General features: G+C 38.5%; 2 protein-coding genes across 3 annotated transcripts; one reads left to right on the top strand and one right to left on the bottom strand.

Annotated features, from left to right (window-relative positions):
* Nucleotides 1-2,688: 2,688 nt before the first annotated feature.
* LOC133292810 (uncharacterized) lies at nt 2,689-3,231 on the bottom strand. The gene has a single exon (XM_061491259.1). The coding sequence runs from the start codon at nt 3,229-3,231 to the stop codon at nt 2,689-2,691; it is 543 nt and encodes a 180-aa protein (XP_061347243.1).
* Nucleotides 3,232-19,361: 16,130 nt separating this feature from the next.
* On the top strand, nt 19,362-21,679 carry LOC133292807 (uncharacterized). 2 transcript variants are annotated; one of them, XR_009748976.1, is made up of 3 exons: nt 19,362-20,318; nt 20,525-20,600; nt 21,092-21,188. XR_009748976.1 is itself a non-coding variant. In XM_061491256.1 (2 exons), exons 1-2 carry the CDS (start codon nt 19,423-19,425, stop codon nt 21,162-21,164), a joined length of 969 nt encoding a protein of 322 aa, XP_061347240.1. In that variant the 5' UTR covers nt 19,362-19,422; the 3' UTR covers nt 21,165-21,679. The 2 variants fall into 2 exon arrangements, 1 of the variants encoding a protein (XP_061347240.1); XM_061491256.1 differs by lacking the exon at nt 20,525-20,600 and having other exon boundaries at nt 21,092-21,679.
* Nucleotides 21,680-27,852: the final 6,173 nt, after the last annotated feature.

Raw genomic sequence — 27,852 nt, 5'->3', positions numbered from 1 at the left:
TTGACACATTATAGCATTTTGGAACAAAAAGAAGACATCAAGTTGAGTTGAAGCCACAAGAAAGCAAGATTTCAAGTGTGTACCAGCTGAAGGAGGACGTTTTGGCGTCCATGAAGCATGTTTAAACGCACAACAGGAAGAAAAACACCATTTCCCCCTGGAGGAGAACGTTTTGGTGCACAACAGCAAGCCAAAACGTCCAGAAAACAACCAAAACCATTCGAAGAGCACGTTTTGGCGTGCTAATGGACGCCAAAACGTGTGAAGGCAGAAAAGAATACACATCAAGAACATTTTAGCGCGCTACATCACGCTAAGACGTCCACACACGTTCAAGCCAACTCCAGGAAAGATTTGATCAAGATATGCAAGCAGATTCTATGAAGATATAAAGAGGAAACACCTCAACATTGATTTGAAAAAGATATAACTCCAATGGGAAGATATGATGAAGTTACAACAAAGATTTGAAGCTCTAATTCATCAACCAAATCTCCAAGATATTACATGAAAAAAGGAAACAAAGATGGAATCAAATACAAATCTAATATGGATTCATTAGGAGATTTAATGAGGGATACAACACCTATGGTTATAAATAAGGAGCTTGGGAGCATACCAAAATCACCAATTCAGAAACCAATTGACAATTACAAAGAGCTTGAAGGAGGAATCATGTTGCGGAGCGCTGGAACACTGAGGAACCAAGTCAACATCACACCAATGGAGGCTTGGGGTTCTCTTTTCTTTATTATTTCTTTTTAATTCAGTATGCTAGAGTAGTCTTTTATGTAGTTAAGGGTAGATGGAACCCAATTGAATCTTTATGTTGATGAATTAAATTGTCTCTGAATCCTGTTCTTTTTATAATTGAATAAATTATCTGTTTTTAATGTTTTCTATGAGTTTGTTCCTTATAGAATGATTTTGGGGAATTGTATGACAATAGGGATGTTGGTGCATGAACCTTGACTTGATAATTTATCATAATCCTTGTGATCTAGGAATAGGAATAGGAATAGGCATAAGGTAATTATGCAATCTTGTAATTCTTGATCTTAATGAATGTTTTCTTGGGGAATAATCGAGCAACTAGAGTTCTTTCAAGATTACATAGATTTATGGTAACAAGGAATTGAGCCCTAATTAACTTAGAAAAAATTGATTGGCAATATATTAAGAAACAGATTCTTGACTGTTAAATTCATAACATATTGAGGATATTGGGGGAAGTCGAAACCTTAACTACACTTGTTTTAAATCTTAATCAAACATCATCTTCATTCATCCTTTTAATTTTGAATTTTCATATTGCTTGCCTTTACTTGTTTTTTATTTTAAGTTCTTTGAACCACAACTCTTTTCATCTAAATTCTCTCAAACCAAACCTTTGATTGTCCAACTAAAACGCAATTAGCGAACTAGTGCTTGAAATTCTGATCCTCGTGGGAACGATCGCGTACTCAGTACATTTTATTACGACCGGTGCACTGCCGAGTCGCTATCAAGTGTTTGGCGCCGTTGCCGGGGATCGAATTCTACCACATTTGCCTTGCCTGGGTGGTATTTAAGTTCAAACTCATAATCTTTCAAGAATTCCATCCATTGCTGCTGCCTCATGTTTAGCTCCTTCTGATCAAACAAGTACTTCAGACTCTTGTGATCACTGAAAACATCAAACTGCAAGCCATACAAGTAATGTCTCCAGATTTTTAGTGCGAACACTATGGCTGCCAACTCCAGGTCATGAGTAGGATAGTTTTCCTCATGTGGCTTCAATTTTCGTGAGGCATAAGCTACGACCATATTATCTTGCATCAGCACACACCCAAGTCCTCTTAGAGATGCATCACAATATACTTCAAACTTTCTAGTTGGGTCCGAAATAGTAAGCACCGGAGCACTCGTCAGTCTACCTTTTAACTCTATGAAACATTCTTCGCAAGCGTCAGTCCACTCAAAAGGCATATCCTTCCGAGTGAGACGAGTGAGAGGTTGTACTAACTGAGAGAAATTCTGGATAAACCTACGATAATAACCTGCCAGTCCCACGAAACTCCGCACTTCAGTGACGGTCCTGGGTCGTTCCCAATTCATTACTGCTTCAACCTTGCTGGGATCCACAACAATACCTTCTGCTGAAATTATGTGGCCCAAAAACTGGACTTCACTAAGCCAGAACTCACACTTCGACCACTTTGCATACAATTGCTTCTTCTTAAGGATTTGTAAAACGATCCTCAAATGTTCCGCATGCAGTTCTTCATTGAGGAAATAAATCAGAATGTCATCAATAAACACAATAACAAACTGATCCAGGAATGGGCGGAAGATGCGGTTCATATAATCCATGAATACCGCTGGAGCATTTGTCAGTCCGAACGGAATCACCTGATATTCGTAGTGCCCATAACGAGTCCTAAAAGCTATTTTCGGAATATCCTTCAGTTTGACCCAGATTTGATGGTATCCCGATCGTAAATCTATTTCGGAAAAGACTCTGGCACCTCTCAGTTGGTCCATCAAATCATCGATCCTGGGGAGCGGATACTTATTCTTCATTGTCACTTTGTTCAGTTGACGGTAATCCACACACAAACGTAGACTATCATCCTTCTTCTTAATCAGAATTGCTGGAGCACCCCATGGAGAGGTACTGGGTCTGATGAATTCTTTTGACAGCAGCTCTTATATCTGCTTTTTCAGCTCCCGAAGTTCCAAAGGTTCCATACGGTACGGAGCAATGGAAATAGGTCCAACTCCGGGAATAAGTTCAATGGGAAATTCTATTTCCCGATGAGGAGGTAATCGAGGAATTTCATCTGGGGACACCTCCTCGAATTCATTAACAACAAGAACATTCTGAATTCGGTTGTCAACCGAAGTCTCAGACTCAATCAACAAAAGATAACCTTCAGCTCCCCGAAGGAGCTTTTTTCTAACTTGTAATAAAGAAATAGTAGAAAAAGGCTGAAAATTACCATCCTTCGAAGGAACTATGACTTTCCCTGCTCGACAGTCCAATGTTATTCCGTTCTCCGTCAACCAGTCCATAGTGATAATCACCTCAAAATTGAATACCGGTAGAACCACTAAATTCATTGTATAAGTGTTTCCTTCAAATTGCAAAATAACACCTGTGCAGATTTCTGATGCAGTACAAGATCCTCCAGTAGGAGTACTGATTTGTAACTCATAAGGTAACGGAGCTGGGGTGATGCCTATTCTCATAGCAGTGTGTTTCGCTATAAAAGAACCTGATGCTCCAGAATCAAAGATAACAGATATTGGATAGCCATTCAAAATTACATTACCTCGAATTAGATTAGGATACTTCTAAGCTTCATTTGCATCAAGAGTGAACACCTGAGCTTGAGTAGGAGGCTGGTTAGCATTCCGTTGGCAATCAGAAGCAAAATGTCTTGGCTGACCGCACCTGTAGCATGAATTGCTTCCACGTCGGCAGACTCCAGCATGATTCTTTCTGCAATTAGTACAAGCGTTGGAACCCTGTCGTCCGGCAGATGATTGACCAGGAGCATTATTCCTCTTGAAGTTTCCAGTCTGAGCTTGCCACTGCGGACCCTTGCCCCTATTTATTCCGGTGATCCTCCTGAAGAACCGGCCAACTTTACCTCCTCCCTGAGATTGCATCGGCTGTTTAGAATGATTCCTTGTTTCATTGATAATTTCCTCCGCTTGCCGACTCTGATTAATCAATTCAGGCAGAGTACGATTAGCTGTAGTCAGCATGAGCTTGCGGATATCTGGGTGCAGTCCACTTTCAAATTTCTCCACTTGCCATTCCTCGTCATAGATGTTCCGATCCATTAGCTGCCCGAATTTAGCAATGTACTCATTAACAGTCATGTTATCCTGCCTTAGTGACAGCAGCTCAGTGTGCTTCATTCTTCTCATAGCCTTTGGGAAATACTTGTCGAGAAAAACCCGTCTGAACACAGCCCAAGTTAGATTAATATTCTGAGCTCACAGCAGAGCCCTCGCACTAGTCCACCAAGTCAAAGCTTCACCAGTCAGCTGCTATGATGCATAGTCAGCCTTCTGAGCTTCCGGACATCCCACACGTTCAAATATATGCTCGATCATCTGCAGACATCTTGCTGCAGCCTCAGGATTATCCCCACCTTCGAATGTAGGTGGCTGGAAGTTTCGGAAGTCTTTCAACCTCCGTCTGGCAATTTCCTTAGCATTGTCCTGCATCTGGGGTTGGTTCGGATTCTGATGCCGATATTCTCTCCACTCTTGACTCATGTTTTGGACAAAAGTGGCCAACCCCCCGACGGTAGTGATAAGGTCGTCAGGTGCATTACCAGTTCTTCCCTGAGTAGAACCGCGGGTACCTGCCATGTTTCTGCACTCACAATACCACGAAATGAGCTGATCAGACTCACTGCAAGCTATTCATGACAGCAATCCCAAGTATACTTGTGTTCAATTCAGATAAGTTAATAATGCATCTGTCCCTATCAGAGCATATTTCTGACAGTCTAAATATAACAATTAATATATTTCTAACAATTTAAACATCTTATCATACAGTAAACAACAATTATGTAACAGTTAATTACAATCAGCAAACAATTCAGCAAGCAGCAAACAATTCAACAAGCAAACAGACACCATGAACCAAAACTACTCTGATACCATTTAGTGTGACACCCTCCCCTGTATGTATCCAAGGGAGTTGTCTGCTAAGCTGATTAGAGTCGTAATATTACGAATAAATTCTGAAATTTCGTTTTTTTGTCTTTCAAATCAGGTCAGAAGAAATTAAAACAGTGTGAAAACTTAGAGAAATATATGGCTTGCTGAAATAATCATTTTCTTGAAAAACCTGTCTTCGTGCAAAAATCATAATAAATCGTGCTTTCAGAATTTCATTGTAAAATTTATATAATTAAAAACTAGACATGTGGGGCTTCACGCGCATATAAATCATAAGCAATTCGGAGGTCTGTAGCCCCACTAAATATAACTTGCAAAGTGCTCACAAAACAGTTTATAAAACTGCATTCAAAACCTTCAGAAATAGTTTTCACAAAACATTTCCAGAATTTTTCCAAAGTCCTAACTGATTATAAAAATCTTAAAACAGTAGCCAAATAATGCTTCCAACAGTATTCCAAACTTCCCAAAATATTCCAATAATACAGTCATACAACAGACAAACAGTTAACAGCAGAAATCCAAACAGCAGCAGGTAACAGCAAAAATCCAAATAATAACGTCATCAAATGCTTTTTCGTCCTCCTGCAATTTTATAAAAATTGAGCCCCAAAAGGGGTGAGAAAAATCTCAGTAGTGTGATAGCAAAACCAATAATGCAACAATATTAAACTAGCCACAGAATTCCAAAACAGTCGCATCATCAGTAAAATTCCATACAGCTGTTAATCATCATCTTATTGCTCATATAACGCCATGGCCATGTATATTCATAATAGTCATAATAGTGTGTATTTAACGCCATTTCCTTGTTAGTGCGTATATAACGCCATTTCCTTGTACGTTCATAGCACCGTCGTGCACGTACTAACATACACAGTGGATATTCCATGATGGCTCCTCAAAGGTGAATTCCAACCGTGGCCTATGCGGACAGAAGGCAAGTGTCTCATACCCTAGTACCGAAGGGATGCCTATATGATGTGTGCTCAAACGTATGCATATTTATATAAATATTCTAATCCATGAGCAGCATTAAATTTGTGCATGTATGTCATGATATGCTTTACACACAAACAAGAAACAAATGAATTATGAGGTGTATATGCATAACTAGATCATCATCATAATAGCATATATTTTATGCTGTCACTTAACAATTCCATCTCATAATAAAATTACCATAATGTCAAGTCCATAGTCAGAACATTCATATAATATTTCACAGGATAATCATGAGGCACATGTGAGCAACATTTCACAACTCTACACACTAGTTAATAGTCACATTAGGTAATACCACCTAACACTTACCTCGGTGCTTATTACCCAAAACCGCAAGAGACCCAACCACACTCTAGGAATTTAGTGCACCTAGACAGAACGTACGAGTCAGAATTTATTTCAAGCAATTCCTATAATTTACCAACAAATTCCCATGCTTCCAATTTTATTAGGTAACCGGTTTTCATTGCTCCTATACTAGCTAAATTTTCTGACTCAAGTTAATATATCAATATGTTACGGCGAACAAAATCCAAGCCCCGTGTACATGCAGGTTCGGTTTAGGCAGAACTAAGTGTTCCAAATTTATTTCATCACCTAATCACCCTTACAAGGCCTAATGGTGCGCTAAGAAGAATTGATGAGCATGTTATAATTTAATTTAATACATACAGAACTAGGTGTATATTACAGCCTCCCTAAGACAGTCCAATACTTTCATAATAGAACTTATCTATATGCTCACAAATCGGTTTGGCTTGCATGCATTAGATTCAAGGATTATTCAACTAAACAGAAACAGTGGCTGAACATGGATGGAAATTAAAGACTTAAACTGACTCCTAATTATGCTATCTTCACCGATTTCCATACATGCAAAGGAATCTATTTTTATTTTTTATTTTTTATTTTTTTATTTAAGCAAAAGTCAAACGAACAACAATAAACCATTCTCCCAGCTTGTCCAGGAATCTATTTCAAAACATGCATACAGCAAGGTTCACATGAACAGAGACAAGGGTACGAACAATTAATAGAGATGGAAAATAGACTACTTCCTAACATGATTGTAAACCGAAATAGATAAAAGGGTGACATCAGAATTCACTTCCAATAACCTCTATTCCAACCGAAACAGTGTAGAGAAAACAAGAACTTTGAAACCCCACTCACCCGTTCTTGAGCGCACGAAGAATGACAGCCGAGCAGAGAGCAGCCCCATCATTTTCCTAGGCTCCAAAAGACCGGTCTCAACTGCATGCAAGGTAGAGAAGACTTCAATCACCGCTTGGTCCATTGCATGCAATTGGAATTTCAATCAGAACCGATCCATGAAAGGGAATAAGAAACAGCGAAAACAACATTTCACCTCTTTGAAGGGTGTCACGACCGAAGCAAGGAAAAAGGGGAAAGAATGTAGTCTTGGTGTTTTGGTTTCCCCTTAAGGTGCGCACAGCTTAGGGAAGATGAGGATGAGGAAGGAAGATGCAATCGAAACTTCTTCTATGGTTTCCTCCTGGCTGTGTTTGCGGTAGAAAGGAGGTTAAGGGAAGTGGGTTGATGACTGTACGACTGAGGAAAGAAAAGGAATACAATTTACCTCCTTGAATTCTTCTTGGATGTTTCACGGACTTGAGGCTGATGAGAAAAAGTGTATGCTTTTACGTGGGACACAATGACTTAGCCTTGTGGTTCAACTAGCCAACGCCTAGGAAGGAGATAAAAAGGGTATCTAATTATTTTAATACATGAAGAAACAATCCCTCAATCAGCAAGGGACCTGGCCGAAGATAGGAAGTGGAACCAAGTGTCCAAATGAAGTGATAAATGGCGGTCATGCAAGGGAAGGATGGGGTGAGGTGTCACGCATGCAAGTAGGAGTAGTGCTAGGTGGCAAGCATGCATGCTGTCTTAGGGCTATGCGGCGTGCATGCATGTAATTCCACATGTGATGCTTAAAATTAATCATACCCTAATCACTTACATGGAATACGAATTCATTTTATGTATTCACATTCCTACTTACATTTTAATTAAATTCCTAAATGATGCGGGATGTTACACCACCTCTCTTGAATTGACCCGGAGGCTGCCTTACCTGCAACCCCCTACCTCTATTATTATTCTGATGGTAGCCACCTCTGTTATTATTTCTAGAAGGACCTCCTATTTTTCTGCTCTCTCGAAGAACTAGACTTCGGGTACCTGCCATAAACAGTCTCAACCCTTTTACACTGGGTAACCAGATCAGCAAAATTCCTAACAGCAGTATTAGACATCCTCTTGGCAATTTTCTCATTTAGGCCTCTCCGAAATTTAGCAGACAAGAATTCCGGGGTAGGCAAAACACCCCCATAATTTGCAAACTGGACCAATTCATTAAACTTGGCCAGATATGCATCAACATACATGGTACCCTGTACCAATTTCTCAAACTCACCCTGTTTAGCTTCCCGGACATCCTTGGCAAAATACTCCTCATGAAATAACTTCTCAAATAGAGTCCATGTCAATTCCTTTCCCTGAATAGTGAACGGACGAGATGTGTTGTACCACCACTCGTGGGCATCTCCCTCAAGCATATATACAGAATACATCAGTCTCTGGGGATCCTGACACCTCATTACTTGAAATATTTTCTCCATCCCCATTAACCAGGTGGTAACTACCTTCGGGTCCCTTGACCCCTGAAATGCTGGCAGCTTATGTTTCCAGAAATATATGAGCCTCTGTTCATCATTACCAGCAACTAACTGTTCAGCAACCCTAAAGGACTGAGCAACAACAGTCGGATCCACAGAAGGCTCTGGAATATAAGTAGGATCAGTAGTATGGTGACTAGCCTCAGCAGAATGACGACTAGCCTCACCAGAATGACGACTAGCCCCACTCCCCTCTTGATAAGGTGTACCAGATGGCGTAGGTGTAAGAGTCACCGTAGCCGTATATGGAGGAGAATCATTCCTCCTGTGCCGAGTTCTATCTGCCCTTATCTCATTCATGAAGGCATGCATCATATCCTAATTATTTGTCATCAGGTTCTCGATCATGGTTCTATTGGCAGCAGTCTCCTCCTGCAGAGCATTCAGAACTGCAGTAATTGGATCTGGTGCTAGAAGACCTGCACCTCAAGTTCCACGACGACCTCGAGCCCTACTCATGATATCTGTACATGTAACACAAAGGAATGAGCTGATCAGACCCACACTGAGGAATCACATATACATTAATCATAAACAGTTCACAGATAGCTATGCAACACAAAATACAGTCATACATAATCATAGTTCCCTAGTAAAACTACTCTGATACAATAAAATATAATAGCCCGTTGTACACCAGTATTGTTAACATTAATTATGATATTAAGCGCAGTTACAATCACAACAATTCATTTATAAAAATGCAAGTAAACTTTTTCCGTTTATTACGCGAGCATTTAAAACAATAATAAAGCGTAATAAAAAAAAGATGTGACCGTAACTGTAAAATATTTGCGGAATAATCATTTAAACTATCTCTATATCATAAATACTTCCCTCAAGTCACTAAGGGGTTCCATAAACCCACTTAGCTAAAATCTCACTTTTACGTTTTCTACCAATCCAAACATGGTTCGGTCTTTTAATTTCTGCAGACAAACCGCATTCTACAAGCCTCTCATCTTTTAGTATGTTATTCTAGACTTAATTAACTTTCTAACAAGATATAACAAGAGTCACAAAGGTCCAATTGCATGCATTCTTTTAATCATAAATCATCATTCACATCCTAGAATAGGCCTATTTCCCTTTCATCATATTACATAATACAATGTTACCTAAGATCCAAATATTACAATTATAATTCTCCAATGTAAATCATAAGGCCATAAATTCTCCAAATACACACAATGAAATAAACCTCAAATGAACATAACAAATATGCAACTAGACTTAGGCAAAATATGGCATGAACAAATATGACAATATACATCATCCTAAATCCATATACAATGTTCATGCCCTAAGTCTAGCCTAGGCCCAATGGCCATCAAAATGCAAAATAAGTAGGATCCTTATGCTCAACCTACGGGCTTCTTGCCCGCCGCCTCGACACCACTGCTACCACCTAAAATAAAGTCCCCACAGCGGGGTGAGATATATGGATATATCTCAGTAACCCAGAGGTTCTGGAGAATACTCCACCCCATGGCTCACTTCGATGCATATAAACAATATAACATAACATCTGAAAACGGAATAAAACAAGGGATTTAGTGAAGTATGGAAGCATAGGGAAACAAAATACGACGAAGTTGGAATGGTCAATGCCAAAACCACGCAACGTCCAGCCTATTAGCCTAAGCATATAGCCTACGGGTTTTAAACCAATGAGTGTTCCCAGAACATCAACCAAGGCACCACTCATCCATAATCACCCAAGACTTCCTAGTGTGCTCCTCTACGGATCACACACCACGACCCCAAGTCAACTGAAACTCCCTCATGACCTATCCAGTGGAAGTCCGTAACGCCCGAAGGCAAATAGTCTACTGGCCAGAGACATGATACATCTTATGTACCACAACACATACAATATGCATGATCATGTTATCATATATTATTCACATACATTTCATACCATTACCCTCAACGGGCATGGTGGAACACACAAGGGGATCAAACCCCAGTACCAAGAGATTACCTGTATAATTACCTTCTCACAACTCCAAAGCAATAAATCCCCGAGCTAGGTATAACAAAAATGCCTACACAAAGGACATTCCCAATTTACTTTCCATTCACCAACACATGCAAATTATCAAGCACATATGCATGGTTCCAAAATACTTACCACAATCCCTTTTGGTTCGGAACCAAGGGCAACCTACCAAGCTCACAGTTTAGGGTTCAAATTCGCGGGAGGCAACCTACAATGACCATATACAGATCATATATACACGGTGAATCCACCAAAGTTACACAACGTCAAATTTTCTCCCCTACACATGGTAGGTTCGGCAAAACATGTGTTAATTTTAAAAATATTTTCTTACATTTTCTTTTCATTTTTCCTTAGCATCATAATGCTACCCAAACACCATTTTAGGTGTCACTTTCCACTTTACACCATCCTAGCATCATTTTGCCATTTATTCCACTCTAAGTCCAATTACCAATTCCACACAAACCAATTATTTTTCCATTTATTTTCCATGCACACATACACCTCCCAACACCTCAAAACACCATTTAACAACCCAACATATCAACCACACAATTTCACAACATAAACCCCCCAATTTTCCTCTCTTTGGCCGAAATCTCCATGGCCACCTACCAACGGTTATCCAATTCAATTAAACCTTACCAAACATCATACAATATCATAATTCATCCATACAAATACTCAACAACTCAATTACACAATTCTACCAACAATCCCAAACACAAAGTCTTGAATTTCCACTATGAAATTTGCCTAAGTTACCAAACATTTAATCAACAATTTTTATTGCATTTATCACTCTAAAGCATCATTCTAAGACATATTTATCTAATACACAATTTTCATTTGAGCTCTCTAACTACATCAATTCATGCAAAATTACTCTAGGGTTCATGAAATTAATCAATTAATCCAACCAATAGAATGTGTTGAAACTTACTCAAAAGCTTGGCCCAAGACTCCTCCACGACATACTGAATCATTGGAGAACCAAACAACTCCAGTAGTGCAAATCTAAGCATGTAGGTCGCGGGTTTGGGGGGAGGTTTTTTCTCAAAATCTAGGAAGTTTCATGGCTCAAGACTACCATGGTTGTGTTTGGATGGTGATTTCCAACAAATTTCATGACAAACATTACTTGATTTGGTTGTGTTTTGATGAAGTTAGAAGAGAAAGAAAATCAAAAGGGTTTGGCTATAGTGAAGGGGGGTGGGCGCGGGTTTTAGAGAGAGAAGGGGGTGTGTTGGTGATGATGAATAGTCCATGACAAGTGGACTTAAGTGACATAAGTGAGGTGGGCCCCACCGCCACCTCACGCGATTTTAAACTAATTCAAAACTCCCTCCGATTTCACTAAACGTCCATAATTTCATAACCTATTTAGAAACTGTAATTTTTAACATTAACCATTGTCCTTTAATTTCCCTTGATCAGATGAATCCGGAGTTTTCCGGTCGTTCGGAGAAATTGCAGTTTTAAGCTGTTACGCGTGCCGTAGGCAAGCTTCCCCAAACTCACTAATTTCCATCAATTTTCATCAGAAATCATATTTCCTAGTCGTATATACCATTTATAACTTATATCCAAACCTAGAGCTCAAAACTCAATCGGCACGCTTTACGGTGCAACTATACCGCAATATTTTTACCAGGTAAAAACACTATTCACTGAATTTTCATAAACTTGCCTAACCACTCAATTTTTCGTTCTGAATCCATTTCCAGGGTTATTTTTATCATTTGAGACCTCTTACTAAATTTTACCTTCCTAGGGTTACGTGTTTGGCTAATTACCGTTTTACCTTTTCTTTGTATTTTAACTTAATTTTTAGGATTTTCACTAATCCTTCCCTTTAATCCATGTTTAATATATTAATATATAATTTAGAATTGTGTGGTGTTATATTCTCGGACAGTATTCGAATACTTTTCGGGAAGTATTCGAATACTCTCCTGAGCAGTGGCATTAACAATTCTCTTTAAAGATTTTAATGGTGTAACTTGTATCCTATGAAGATTATGTAATAAATCAAGGCTAAGGAGATCTTAGGGGAGTTGTTATAACAAATCCCTATGTGTTTAGTGGTAAGTTGAATGAGTAACCATAATTAACAGCTTAATAATGGTTTAAGTCAAATAGAAATCGAAAGGTTAAAGGAATTTATTTAGAGAAAAGACGCATGTTAAAAAGAGTTGTAAAGCCTTAATTTGGTATTCGTAAGTACGAAGAATGAAGTAGTTATAATGGAGTAACTAATGGTAAATAGAAGGCAATAAACTTCAGGATGTTCTCTTGTAAGATTTGGATTATGAAATGGATAAGTAAGCTTATATGTAAATTATAAGTAAGAAAGTGGATCGAATCAAGTATAATATGTAAAGAAAGTGGAACGAATCATGTATAATATGTAATTAACTTGCATGCAAGTGATGATTTCAATTAATAAAGAATGGAAAAATTTTATCCACGCTTTAATGAGTTTAGCTTCCGCATTTATTCAATTAAATATGTTGCGCTTAATACCATTCTGATGATAATACACCGGGTGCACACGGGATGTTACATCAAGCTCATCCCACATAGTCTTGAGTTGAGTGAAGAATTCACTTACTGTATGATTTCCCTAATGTTGCAATCGAATCAGATATGGATCTATGGATCCATGCCATTACCATAGTGTTGCTCCGCTGCCACTGAGTATAGATCAGATCATCAGTAGCTGGAGGATCAAGAGATCCATCGATGAGGCTGAGCTTGTTCTTCGAGAGTAAAGCAACTATCATACCCCTCGCCCAGGTATGATAGTTGTTTTCTGTTAAAAGTGGTGAATCCAGAACTAAGGAAGGGTTTTAGTTGGGGTGGAGGAACAATAAGACATATTTGTATTGAAATCCAAACCAAGATTTGCCATTGTTAACACATAAGGAAGAAATTTTGGAGGCAAAGTACCAGAGCTAGTGTGAGCTCTGATACCATATAAGAAGAGAGAAAATCTTATATCAGGAAAATTCTAAAGTATTATTATGAATCAATGAATGAATTACAAGAGTCATTGAATGTATATATATACAAGCTAGAGTACAAGCTTTACCAAAGAAAGCATAAGCTAAGAGAGAAGGTAACATAAACTAACTAATCAAGAAACTTTTATAACAAACTAACTAACTTATGAACTGCACATAACAGAAGTCAGTTATTAGCTATTCTCTCATGATTGGTGGCACGTGTATATACTAGTTAGGTTGCATGTGATTAGTTTGAGACTATTGTAGTTACTGCATTTGGAATAATGGGCCTTGGACTTCGTTAGACTTGGGCTTGTGATCAGACTTGCGCTGATGATTATCATGTAATTGTGTTAGCTGGGGTGGCGGGCGGAGGGCGGTGACAACGAGGTAGGTGGCGGGTTGTAGCGGATGGTTGTCAACGATCGAAAGTGATGCCGACACGGCTGTGGTGGATTGATGTCAGACATATGTTTTTTTTTTATATACATATTTTTTGTCTTTAAAATATCAAATATGTCAAATTGTTCCAAAGTTAAAGCAAAAGGAGGTATATCAAAAAGAAAAGAAAAGTAAAAAGAGATTAATTTATTTAATTGGGGCTCAATTAGATGAACTTTTTTTCTTCAAAAACTATTTTTTTAACAGAGAAACATACTTCTAAAAAAAATTGTATTTGGATGCCTTATTTTTTAAAAAATCGAACTCAATAAAAAAGTCAAAATCCTACCTTTTTGTAAGTTAAAAAATTTAGCTTCTAAAAAAGCAGAAATCAAAAATCAATTTTATTTTCAAAAACTAAATATTTTTTTTAAAGATCTAAATAATTTTAACTTTTGTAAAAAATACTTTTTGAATAAGCTTGGCATAAAAAGCTCTTTTTATGGAAACCTATCCAAACATATTCTTAATAGTGGAAGATGATTTTTAAAATAATAAATGCTATTTGACCTAAACTTTTTTAGTTAAATTATATTAAATTAGCATATACTTTATTGTTTTTTTTTTAAATTACAATATACTTTTAATTATTATAATTTTATGATATAAGATAATTGATTATTTTAATTAAAAGTATGAGGTAGGATCATAGTTATTAAAATCGGACCGACCCGACTGATTTTCATAAAAAACCGGTGACCCGGTCGGTTAACCAGTGACTCGGCCCAGTCCAAAAAAAAATTTCAAAATTTTTTTTTCCAAAAAAAATCATAATGGACATATTTGAATATTTTTTTTATTGACTTACATAAGCTACCAACACTAATATTATCTCAATTATGTACTATGCAGAAAATTTTGAATTAATTTATAGTTAGACATATACCTTTCTGAATCTAAAGCCCCATATCGCGATCATTATATTTTTGTTTGATCTTTTATTGGATGATAATATGTGATTTATTAATTCTTATATCAAAATATTTGAAATTTTTATATTTTTAGATATTTGAGTATGTTTCTAATTTTTTAATATAAATTATAAAATTATATATAATTACCGGGTCATGCGATTGAACCAGTGACCCAGTATCTCGACCGGGTCAATGACTGGGTCGATTTTAATAACATTGGGTAGGATATTGTAACCACTAATTAGGGTTACTATCATGTTACTAATAATCAATATAGGAAATCATAATTATAACACCTCACAATTTTAAATCAAGAAATTAAAATATTAAGTGAGCAATCAAGTGATGGATTAGTGAAAATCCTAAAGATTAGGCCAAAATATAAAGAAAGGGCAAAATGGTAATTAGCCAACACGCAACCCTAGGAAGATAAAAATTGAGTAGAAGGTCTCAGATGGTAAAAATAACCCTGAAAATGGGTTCAGAACGAAAAATTGAGTGGATAGGCAAGTTTCAGAAAAATCAGTGAATAGTGTTTTTCGCAGGTAAAAATACCGCGTTACGATTGAACCGTAAAACGTGCCAGTAGAATTTTGAGCTCTAGGTTTCAAATATGAGTTACAAATGGTCTAATGAGTAGGAAATATGATTGTTGATAAAATTTGATGAAAGTAAGTCATTTTGGGGAAACGTGCCAACGGCGCGCGCGATAGCTTAAAAACAGTGTTTTCTCCGAACGGATGGAGGACTCTGAATTCATCTGATCAAGCCTAATTAAAGTGGAATAGTTAATGTTAAAAATTAGAGTTTCTAAATAAGCTTTTAATTTACGGACGTTTAGTGAGAGTTTTGACGCGTTTTGAATCGCGTGAGGTGGCGTGGGACCCACCCCAGTTGAAAGTCACTTAAACATCTCATCACTCCACTATTCATCATCACCCTCACTCTCTTCTCTCTCACCAAACCCGAGTCAGCCCCCCTCCCCCTTCATCACTATGCAAAAATTTCTTCTCACTATTAATCACTCATTTCTCCACCAAATCACTTGATTCTTGTGTTGAAATTTGTTGGGAAGAACCTTCTAAACCCATTGGTACCCTTCTTGAGCCTTGAAATCGCGTGTGGGAGGAGATCCTGCCCATTTTCAGCTGTGACTTGGAGGGGAATTTTGGTGTTCATGGAGCTTTGGAATGCTCCAATGGTGGAGTATGTGTAGGAGGAGTCATTTGCCTTGCATTTGGGTGAGTTATTTCAACATTTCAATGGTTGATTTCTGATTTATGTTTATGAACCCTAAAAGAGGGATTTTATGATGCGTTGTGTTAGAGAGCTCAAATGGAAAATGTCTATTAGATGATAATGCCTTAGAATGATGTATTAATGCTAGAAACACAATAAAAATTTTAGGTGAAATGTGATAATTTTTAACTTAGAATAATTTGATGGTCATGACATGGAATTTTGGAAAAATGTGTTGTGATGTTGATAATGAGTTGTTGTATGATAGAATGATGATATAATGTGATTGGTTGAGTTGAGGAATGGTTGAAAATGGAAGGAAATCCTTTGGGATTCCCTAGGGTATAATTCGGCCATTGTGGGAAAAATTGAGGAATTGATGTTGAAAAATGATTTGGATGATGATTTGTGTAGTTATATGGTGCTTAGATGGGTTGTGTTGTGGTTGGAAAGTGTTTGAATCAATGGGAAAAGTGAATTGTGTTTAGAGACCTAAATGAGCCTAAAGTGAAATATTTCGCAAAACGATGCGTAAATGTCGTAAAACGGAAAAACGGCGATTGAACTAGCCTCTAAACAACCTAAGGGAGTGTTATAAAATAAGAAAGAAAATTTAGAAAAATAAATCCCCAATTAACACCTATATGGCCGAACCTCCAAGGGAAAAATGGCAGATTTTGCGGTTTTCGCGTTCTGATGTAATTCGACGCGAAAATGACGAACCGGCATTTGAATTGGCCTATTGACAACCTTATGAGACGTAACAAAATGAGAAAGAAGATTTAGAAAAATAAATCTCAAAATTACACTTCAATGGCCGAACCATCAAAGGAGGATGGGGAGGATTTTTGTGATTTTGCGTTTTGATGATATTTGACGCGTACTGATGGATGTACGTAATTGTATAGGTTGTCGTACGTTGACTTGAATCCCGAAACTTGAATCTGGGAGCTACCCTTGGTCTTGGACCAAGTGGATTGAGGTATGTATTTAGTTCAATGCATGTATAATTGTAAATTAGCATGTATTGTTAGAATTATAAGAGATTGGGAATGTCCTCTGTGTAGGCATTCTGCTGTGTACCAAGTTGAGGGATAAGCTGCTGCGGAGCTAGTGAGGAAATTACTTAAGGTAACCTCTTGGTACTGGGGCTTGTTCCCCTTTTCTGTTCCACCTTGCCAGTTGATGGCAACGGTAGGAAGTGTGTATGAATAGTATAGAACACATGGGCATGCATGCATTATTGCTATGGGTACTGCGTTACCGAGTCTCTGGCCAGTAGACAGTTTTATTAGCCTTCGGGCAGTTTCGGACTTCCGCTGGATAGGTCTCCAGGAGGGAGTTCCAGTTGACTGCGTGTCATGGTGTGTGATACGGGTAGGAGCACACTAGGAATGTCTTTGGCGTTTTGGTTGGTTTGGGCATCATGGTTGTGGTTTCTGTGAACACACCTTGGATGATACCCATAGGCTTATATATGCTCAGGGCGTACGTGGAATTGGGGTTACCGTCCCGTATCGTCGTAGTTTGTTTCTTTATATTCCCCATTTCTCTAAATCCCTTGCTATATCCCGTTTTCAAAGTGGTTGTTTTATTCTATTGATATGCATCGAAGTGAACCATTGGGTGGAGTTCTCTCCAGAACCTCTTGGTTACTGAGATATATTCGTATATCTCACCCCGTCTCGGGACATTTATTTTAGGAGGTAGCAGTGGAGCAGGAGCAGCGGGCAAGAGGCCCGCAGAGTGAGCAGAGGAGTGCTTCATATTTTGCATTTTGTTGGCCGTGTGGCCTAGTCTAGACTTAGGGCATGAACATCTCATATGTATGTAGTATGAGCTTCATTAGCATATTTGTTCATGCCATTTTGCTAAGTCTAGTAGTTATGTATTTGGTTATGTTGTCATTTGAATTTAAGTTGTAATATTGAGAAGAATGTAAGTTGAAGTTTAAGTTTCAAGTTGTAAGTTGTAAAGCAATATTGTAATCATATTTGACGCATGACTATTTATGATGGAAGGGCCTTAGTCCTATTTTAGGGTATGATTACATGTATGATGAAAATATGCATGAAAAAGGTGTTAGTGATTGCAACTACTTAAGAATGAATAATATGAACTATATGCCTAATGACTGTAAACTGGATTGGGTTGTAAGTGCCCCAAGGCGTTGTTGGTCCTTGTGTGTGCCACCCATTGGATTATTACTGTATTATCATGTGTTTATTAGGTACATTTGAGGTTTAAATGATCGTTTACAATTTTGGGATTATTGGAAAAACAAAGGAAACTCTGGCGAAATTTCTGTAGAATTGACAGATTTTAGGCGAACTTCGGGAGGGCATATCTCCCTTCATTGAGGTCCAATAGGGACGTGCCATACGCCATTTTGAAGGTTGAGATGTCCTCTACCTTTTGTCAAAATTTGAGAAAAATTCTGGGTTGATCTTAGGCCTGAAAATAATGGAGAAACACGGACTGCTCATGTGCCACTGCATCTGGGCAGATTCTGGACCGGATTTGGGAAATTAATTCCCGCTTCGTTTCTCAGTCAAATTAAGCTTGTGATATATCAAAATGAAGCTTGAGATGTCTAGTTTGTAGGATAAAAATTTGAGAGCAAATGGTTGAATGGATTGAGTGCAGTAATTCGAGTAATGTGAGTGGTTTGAAGCTGTTTTTGGGGTTGTTTGGCTAATTGCATATCCAACTTCAAACGGCGTTAACCGGAGCTAATGAACTCCGAATTGAGCATATGATAGCTTGTTGAAAAGTGAATTAAGTAAGACAAAGATATAATCTGAGAAGAGAGTTTGGTTGCGATCGGTTTGGTCGCAGAAAAATTAAGAGTGAATCATGTCCGAATTGGTACAAACGTAAAGTTTGGAAATTGACTAAGTGAGTTTATGGGAACTCCTTAGTAACTTATAATAAGTAATGTGAGTTACAAAAATAGTTTAAATAAGTCTTCCGCAAGAGTTTACGGTTACAGTCACAGCTTTTAATTATTACGCCTTTTTATGTTTTAAATGCTCGCGTAATAATCGGAAAAAGTTTATTCGCATTTTTATAAATGAACTGCTGTGATTGTAACTGCGCTTAATATGATAATTATAATTAATGTTAACAATACCGGTGTACAACAAGCTGTTACAATAACCATACAAAGATGGAAATATATATAAGCATTGGATCGATATAATTGATCTAAGGGTGAGATTGATTGATAGTAACCTTAATCGATTGTTACAATATAAATTTTTTTTATAAAAAGAAAACCAAGTATATGATAAAATAAATGTTTTAAGACCAAAAGTTAACTTCTTTCTTCTTTTTTGTTTTTTTTTGTTTTTTTCATGAATGAACCAAACCCACGAAAAAGTGCGGCCATTTTTTATTCTGCAATTCCCCAATACCCATTGATGGAGGCCCTTCCTAACCTTCACCACCGTCACCAACCCCTATGCTCGTCGATCCACTTCTATTGTCCTTTCCTAACACCATCAACCTCTTCTTCTCTCTTTCTCTCACCACCTTCGTCATCACCGCCATCATCTTCAATTAGAGCTTCATCGTCACCATCACCTCCTTCATCTGACCCTCCTCCGCAAAATCTCCAATACCCAGAAGCCAAAACTCCTCAGTTTTTCAACCCTCTTCCCACAGTTTCCTCCTTTGACCCTCATCAGCAAAGTCTCCAATACCCAGAGGCCAAATATCCTCAATTTTTCGACCCTCTTCGTAAAGTTCCCTCCTTTGCCACAATAACTGCTGCGTCAGCGTTTCTCTTTCTCGGCCTTCTTCGAAATAGGTTTATCAACAAGCCAATAACATCACTGTCCTCAATAGTTTCCATTCAGGAAGCATTGGATGAGAATAGCAGCCTTAATGATTTTCTGGGGTGTAAACCAGATCATGTTCAATCTATTTTGCACTTGAAGCTCAAAGAGAAAGTCCCTGTTGTGCACAGTTTCAATAAAACGAAAACTGATGATGAAGAAGCTTGGCAAGTGTTGAAAGCACAGGTTTTTAGCTGCAGCGAGGAATTGGAGTTGGTCAAGATTGGATTCGAACAGATATTGGAAAAAGACCAGGATTGTAACAAGGCCTATCATGATTGTGTACTCGAGTACCTGGAAATGGTTGATGAATGTAAGAGCTTGTTGAAGGGTATTAAGGTGGCAATGTGTAGATGTGAGAGGGAGAACGCAGATATAAAGCATTGTCTCAGATTCTTCAGCAAGCTTGTTGGTCGTATAAAGGTCATGGAGGGAGATATGGTTGGTGCTTTGAAGCATTTTAAGGAGCTTGAACAAGAGTAAGAAGAATGTGTTCAAAGGCACAGCTCCTGAGCTTCTTCAAATGATTCATTTCTGATAATAATAATATTAATAATAATAATAACCATAAAAGAAATTACTCCGATGTTCACCAAGGTTTTTTTGAGATTTCTTTCCTATTTTTGATTCCGCGTTTATTATGGCTTTTACAAGATCTTTTAATTATGAAATATTGGTTTTTTAGGATGAGAAACTGTACTGAGTAGACATAGGAACAGGACATAAAGCTTGTTGGCTGAAGGAATGAGCTGAATCTCAAGGTCATGTATATATGATTTGGAAATGAATTTGTCATAATTTTTCTAAGAAATTTTAACAAAGATTCTAGCATTTTGTTGCCTTACTCGTATGCACTATTACATGTTCTTTGTTTGGGCTTACTGGTAGAAGATATTAATTCATGCATAAGCTTTTGAGAGTTGAGCTATCCCAAAATTGATCAATTTATCCAATCGTCATTTACGTTGATCTATGTTTTTGTTACTGGTTTGGCTTTAAAATATTGGAATCATGTTTCTGATTTTGAGAAGAGTGGGAAGCAGATTATTCATTGCAGATTATCACGGGGTGATATTTGGGTGATTATATTGTTGCTAGGTAATCCAATTTTACTATGAATAATTGATGATTGAATTTTATTCCTTGTTCAAGATCCTGATGACTGCTATGTGGGGAATTTCTGCAATAGCAACTGAAGTAAAACCTATGCATTTTTCTGGTTTTGTTAACAATAATCATGAGCCTTATTCAGGAAATTTCAAGCCAGAATCAACTTCTATGAAGAAGAATGTGCCTTTCCTCTGGATAATGGCAAGCAAAGGTGAGTATAACAGGGACCATAAAAAACTCTATCCTTTTTAACTGTATCATTGCAACATCTAGAATATGTAATTGCGACATGCCATTGGATGATTTAAACCTTGTAGTCCCTTAGAATGTTGTTTAATAGAGATTTTTGGGATACAATATCTGTTTATTAGTCGCAAATGTTACTTTCACTGAATTTTCCACAGCCAGGCATGGATCTTATGCAGTTTAGGACCATCCAGTTTGCATGAGGTTAGAGTTATTAGTGGCGTACCCTGATTCGCCAGAGTTGGACATGGCTTTTAATGCAATTAGAAGTTCCTCCAGTTTGCGCTATCTCCGTGCCATTTTAGTTTATGAAAATTCAATAGCTCATATTCAGCCGCAACACTTAATCTCTTATGGTAAATTTGACCATTTCAAGACTGTTTCATTATCACTTCTTCAATCTCAACCACTGCCAACCTACTGAACCTCTGTGTGAGGCAATGATGCTGATACTAACTCAAGCTCTCCAAAATTAGATTTTCTTTATTATTTGATCCCAATCTTGTTATTAACTATGTTGATGAGAAGGTTGAGTCAATGATTGAATCGAGACCGGTGAGGTTAGGTATGAGTATATCAATGGGTTTGATTGAATACAAGAATATGTCTGGCTATTTGCTGGCATAGTGAATAAACAATGATAGCGAAGTTGGGGAGGCAACGTGGTTGAAACTTTTGAATGTTTCCTGTGTTCATTAATGAAGATATTCAATCACATTTAGATAATTATTGCTGCATCCAGTTCTGTTATTTATCTATGAATCATTGTAAGTTCTTTTGGATTGATACAATCTCTTAACTCTTTATGATCTCTTGTTAAGATTACTTAATAGTTTTGGAATTTTAGACAGTGAAAGTAAACTCATGCCCACTATTGAGTAGTTTGGACCATTGGCCATGCTTGGGAGTTGCAGGTGAAAGAGAAGTAATGACAATCTTAAAATGCCATCAGATGTAACTAAGGTGGAAAAATAGTAGCTGTAAACTACTTTAATAAACTGGAGGGTTTTGAAATGTGGTAGAGATTTGCCGACCACAGCCTGCTTTGTAGAATTCCTATCGCGGGCTCCTGTTGGGATACAGTGCCAATTTTGTGGCACTAGTGGTGGCGAAGGTACTATAATAAGCAAAAGTGGAATGGTGAAATTTGATTTTGAGATGCTGTGGCTTAATATAAGTGAAATTGCTGGGTAAATCTTCGTTAGCTTGGGTCTTGAGGAGGTAACAACGGTATTTGATGTTTGCCATTGTTTATTGATTTATATGTTTTTTTTTTTTTTTTTGGTAAAAATGGAGGGCCTAGCCCAGAAAAACTATATAGAAAGCTTAAGCATGTTCACAGAAACATGCTCCAACAAAAATTCTTTACAAAGCTCATTCCAAAAAGGAAGAATACTAGTGGGAGGAGAGTGAAAAAACACCAACTCTCCTTCCCTACTAATGAAGCCTAATTTAGCTAAACTGTCAGCACAACAATTCAAATGCCTTGGAATAAATTCCAATTTAATTTGGTCGAAACCTTGGATCTCTTTTAACAGTCTCTGCACCAAGGGGGAGGATGAAATCAGACCAGCCTTAGGATCACAGCAGAGAAGTGCTTCTTTGCTGTCACTGCCTAGCCACACATTTGAGAGCTGTAAATCAACAGCAAGTTTGAGTCCATGAGAGATTGCCCATAATTCTGCTTCCAAACTGGTGTAGGGACCAATGTTGAATGCGAAACCCCCTAGCCAAACTCCACTAGTTGTGCAGATGACTCCACCACAAGCACCAATTCTGGAAAAATTATTGACAGCACCATCAACATAAACTTTGATTCCTTCCATCTCAGCTAGATGATCTGGACCTCCCAGGGCTAAACCAGGCACAAAGCTATCAACTATGAACGGATCAACACCAGTAGTCAGGTTCATTTCCTTCAAGTAGCACAGAATCCTAGATACAGGATCATTTGGCCAGGAGAAAGAAGTGTCATGGACCACAGCATTCCTCCATTGCCAAAGGAACCAAATAGAAACATAAAAAATTTCTTGCCAAGAATTCCAAGCCTTAGAAGAGAAGGGCTTAACAATGTTAAGCCTAAATCAATCAAGTCCTTCTGCAGAAATAAAAGAGTTAGGAATACTTCCTTCAAACCACACCTCCCACACACTCCTAGCACCTTTGCAGTCTCTAAGCAGATGCATCACTGACTCTGGATGAGATAAACAAATAGGGCATAAAATTTCTCCTCCACTCCAATGACAAGTGATACTTCTAACAGGAACCTTATTCAAGCAAGCCAACCATAGGAACACAACAATCCTATAGGGGCCTCTCCATTTCCACAGCTTAGACCAAATCTGATCCTTACTAATGTTGAGTCAAAACTTTGACAGTAGGCATTTCGAACAAGGGATTTGCTTGGGCAACTTCTTCTCCAAACAAGCCAGTTTTCTGCATTAACAGAAGTAGGTGGACAAATATCACGCAGTCTATACAGAGTGGCTTCATCTAGGTACTTCTCCATCAGCTCCCAATTCCAGTCCCCTGATGTTTGGTCAACAAGGTCAAAGACTTTCAAATCAAAGTCTGAATCAGGAGGTTTGGTACTAGCAAGCTTAAACAAGCAATCCTGCCACTCACCCCACCTATCCATCCAAAAGCAAATAGATTTCCCATTACCTAGCATCCAGGTTAAGTTCATAGATAACTTTTCTTTGGCTATACAAATGTTCTTCCACAGGGGAGACTCACTTGTTTTAGCTAAAAACTTTCTTCTTGGATCCTGACTTCTACCATATTTACCAAAAAGAACTTTGGCCCAAAGGCTTTCTTGATCACTTGTGAGCTGCCAAGCAATTTTCTGCATGAAAGCCTCATTTTGGGTTCTGAGGTTGATGATACCAAGTCCTCCACACTCCTTTGGCAGGCACATCTGGTCCCAAGCCACATAACGAGCTCTCCTTTTATCCTCAGAATCACCCCAAATGAAGCAACGCTGGATTTTCTCAATCTCCTTACACACATGATCAGGGAGCATACTATTTTGCATATGGTATACAGGAATTGCAGAAATGACACTCTTGGCTAGAGTAATTCTGCCAGCCAAAGACAAGCATTTGGACTTCCAGCCTTAGAGCCTATTTTGAACTCTAGCAATAACATCTGCATAGTGATCTCTCTTGGCTCTCCCATGCCTCATAAGTGCTCCCAAATAACGACCAACATTCCTAACTTTCTTAAATCCACTGGCCCTAGAAATTAATTCTTCTGCTTCATGTCCAACATTCTTAGAAAAGAAAATGCAGGATTTCTCTAAGCTAACACTCTGGCCAGACATATTAGCAAATTTCTCCAAACAGCCAGTTATACACTCCAATTGACTGATAGAAGCCTCTGCAAAGAGAACAATGTCATCTGCAAAGAGCAAGTGTAAAACATAGGGACCATTTCTGCTAGCTCTAATAGGAAGCCACTTCTTATTCCCCACTTCATCCAAGATCAAATGTGTGAGTTTCTCCATACAGAGAACAAAAAGGTAAGGGGATAGGGGATCCCCTTGCCTTATACCCCTCTGCGAATAAAACCCAGGAGTTCTAGCTCCATTCCACAGCACTTCAAGGTAAGGACTGGTTACACATCCCATAATAGCATCAGTGAAGTCACCAGGCAGCTTCAAGTCTTCCAAAACAGATTTGATAAACCTCCAATCAAGCTTATCATAAGCTTTCTCCAAATCAATCTTCATAGAGAAGAAACTTTTCTTTCCATTCATCCTGTGCATAGCATGGATAAGTTCCTGAACTATGATAATATTATCCTGAATGTGTCTTTTAGGGACAAAACTAACCTGATTAGGTGAAATGAGGTCACCTAGGAGAGGTTTTAATTTATTTGCCAGAATATTACTCAAACCTTTGTAGATAGAATTGCATAGAGCAATAGGTCTAAACTGTTTCATCGAACAGGGCCTATCTACCTTAGGAATGAGGGCAATCAGAGTGTGATTAATCTCCCTTATCTAATCTGGATGTTGCAGATAAAACTTCATACAACCAATAATCTGATGTCTTAGCAACCCCCAATTTTTATGAAAAAACAAGGCAGGAAAACCATCTGGCCCTGGAGCTCTCAAAGAAGGCATTTGGAAAAAGGCCTCCTTGATCTCCTCATCAGTAACCTCTAAGGATAGAAGCAACTTCTGGTCCAAACTAATAACAGGCCAAGTGGAACAGGTTTGAAACCAGCTTGGCATAGACCTCTCCTCCTTGAACAGATTCTGAAAGTAGTCTCTGGCTAACTCAATCAGATCTTCCTCACCAGTCACCCAACCTCCACAATTATTTTGAAGCTTAATGACCTTTTTTTTTTCTCCTACGGATTAAAGTACTTGTGTGATAGAAACGGGTATTCCTATCTCCATCCTTGATCCAGTCACCCCTTGACTTCTGAAACCAGATTTGCTCTTCATGATCCAGGATCTCAGCTAGCTCTTTTCTCAATTTGCCCTCCAGGTCTTCTAAGTGACTATGCCCTGTAGAGTTAGACAGCCTTTGAATACCCTCCAGCCTAGCAGTCACCATATTTCTCCTATGCTCAATGAAACCAAACACTTCCCTGTTCCAAACCTTCACCTGAGGAATAAGAGATTGCAGACTATCTTGAAGTTTAGAAATAGAATGCCAGTTAGAATTTAGAAATAGGCTAAACCTTGGATCCTTCTGCCAAGCAGCAAGAAACCTGAAGGGTCTCTCCCTCCAAGCTGATTCAACTATCTCCAATCGGATTAACACAGGACAATGATCTGAGAACATCCTAGGAAGTGTCACCACATCAGCTAGATCAAAACAATTTCTCCACAGCTCATTAGCAACAACACGATCCAGCCTTTTAAAAATCCTTTTCAAGTGAAGAAACTTGGGCCCTTTCCATGTAAACCTGTTACCTCCTCCCCCTAAATCCATAACACCACATGAGTTCAACACATTGTTAAATCTGTTACACCTTCTAAGATCAACTGGAGCACCTCCTCTTTTTTCAGAAGCAGACGCTATCTCATTAAAATCACCTGACAACATCCAGGGATCATTCATGTTCCTACCAAGGTGTTTCAAATCTTCCCAAAGAAAAAACCTCCTATCCTCTTTTGGACTAGCATACACAGCAGTCCAATAAAGACCTCTCTTATCTGGAAATTCCACCCAAACATGAACAAACTGATCATCTTTCCTAATCAAAGAAATATGTACATCCAAAGAATCCCATAAGATCCATATGCCTCCAGCAAAGCCTTTAGCATCAGAGATAATATAATTAGTAAAGCCAAGCCTCCTAATTATATTAACAGCCTTATAACCACTCACCCTTGGCTCCAAAATAGCAGCCACTCCAGCCCCATATTTTTTCCTAAACCTGTTAAAGGTGCTCTTGAACTTGTTATTTACAGCACTTCTACAATTCCAAGTCAAAATATTCATAAGGATAGGTTAGGATGATGCAAGATTCCTAAGTTCTTGCTACTTTCCCCAAACGTACCATGTTCAGCATCCTGATTATCTTGACTACTCTCTTCTATAATAACATCAGAATTCACACAATTCAAAACTAAATCCGAAGAAGAAATAGCTAGATCAACCTCCATACCTGATTGAGTTCCAATCTTACTAGTAGTCACACTCAAAACAACATCAGGAGGGTCTGGGTCCTTCAAAGTAATCTCCTCCAACAACAAGGCAGAGTGCCTTAGAGCTTCTGTTTGGTTAGAGTCAGGCTTCACCAAGGATGCATCCACTGCCATCATCGAATCTCCCCATAACTTTCCTTTCTGCATCTCCACAGGACCCTGAGAATAATCCATAGTAGGCTCCCTCAAGTATGAGCTGCTACTGTCTGCTACAGCAGGAGCTATAGGTTGGGTTACCCCTTTGCCCTTAATTGCATAAGCCTTGGAAGCCAACTTTCTATTACTAGCCACCGAAGGCTTTGATCCTACAGGTTTCCTAACTGGCATAGCTGCCTTTGCTGAGAACTTCATTCCCTGGTCTTGAAGCAGAGTCTCACTCTCCAAGGAAAGATTTTCCTTATTCACCAAACTGATAGGGGGCACCACAGTAGGCACATTAACAGGCATACTCTTCTGAGAATTGATCACTGACACACCTTTCTTAGAAGCTACCTTAGAGTTCTTGTTGGATAAATCCTCCCCAAAAGATCTATTAGAGCTTACTTCAGCCTTCTTGGTACCCTGGCCACCTTTCTTCCTACGTTGCACCACCATCCACGGTCCTACCCCTTGCACCCCAGGAATATCAACTGGCTGTTCAGGAACTGGAACAGGGTTTGCCATAGGGACTGGTTTAGCAAAGTCAGGGCATGAGTCCGAATTGTGACCATAACGACCACATCTCAAGCATATCAGAAACAGCCCCTCATATTCTACCTTCTTCAGACAACCATCCAAAATATACTCTCCCCTCAGAGGTTTAGCCAAATCAATTTCAATACACACCCTAGCAAATCGTGCCCGATCACCAGTTGAAGTAGTCTTGTCCACTTTTAGGACTTTACCAATTACTGTCCCTAATTGACTGAGGAAAGGATACTCACAGTACTCTTGAGGAATTCCCGGAAGTCTTACCCAGGCAGCTACCTTATGGATGTTAGCATTTTCTGGAT

This window comes from Gastrolobium bilobum, unplaced genomic scaffold (assembly GCF_033153095.1).
Source record: "Gastrolobium bilobum isolate Gb01-03AN ecotype WA unplaced genomic scaffold, APGP_CSIRO_Gbil_v1 utg8825, whole genome shotgun sequence".
In the NCBI taxonomy this organism is placed as follows: domain Eukaryota; kingdom Viridiplantae; phylum Streptophyta; class Magnoliopsida; order Fabales; family Fabaceae; genus Gastrolobium; species Gastrolobium bilobum.
Note: the sequence above shows the minus strand (reverse complement) of the source record. Positions and strands in the feature narration are given on the sequence as shown.

Coding starts and splice junctions, on each gene's coding strand:
- LOC133292810 (XM_061491259.1), bottom strand. CDS start 3,231: ATGAGAATAGGCATCACCCCAGCTCCGTTACCTTATGAGTTACAAATC.
- LOC133292807 (XM_061491256.1), top strand. CDS start 19,423: ATGGAGGCCCTTCCTAACCTTCACCACCGTCACCAACCCCTATGCTCG. Junction 20,319..21,091: donor TTTAAGGAGCTTGAACAAGA/GTAAGAAGAATG, acceptor AGCCTTATTCAG/GAAATTTCAAGCCAGAATCA.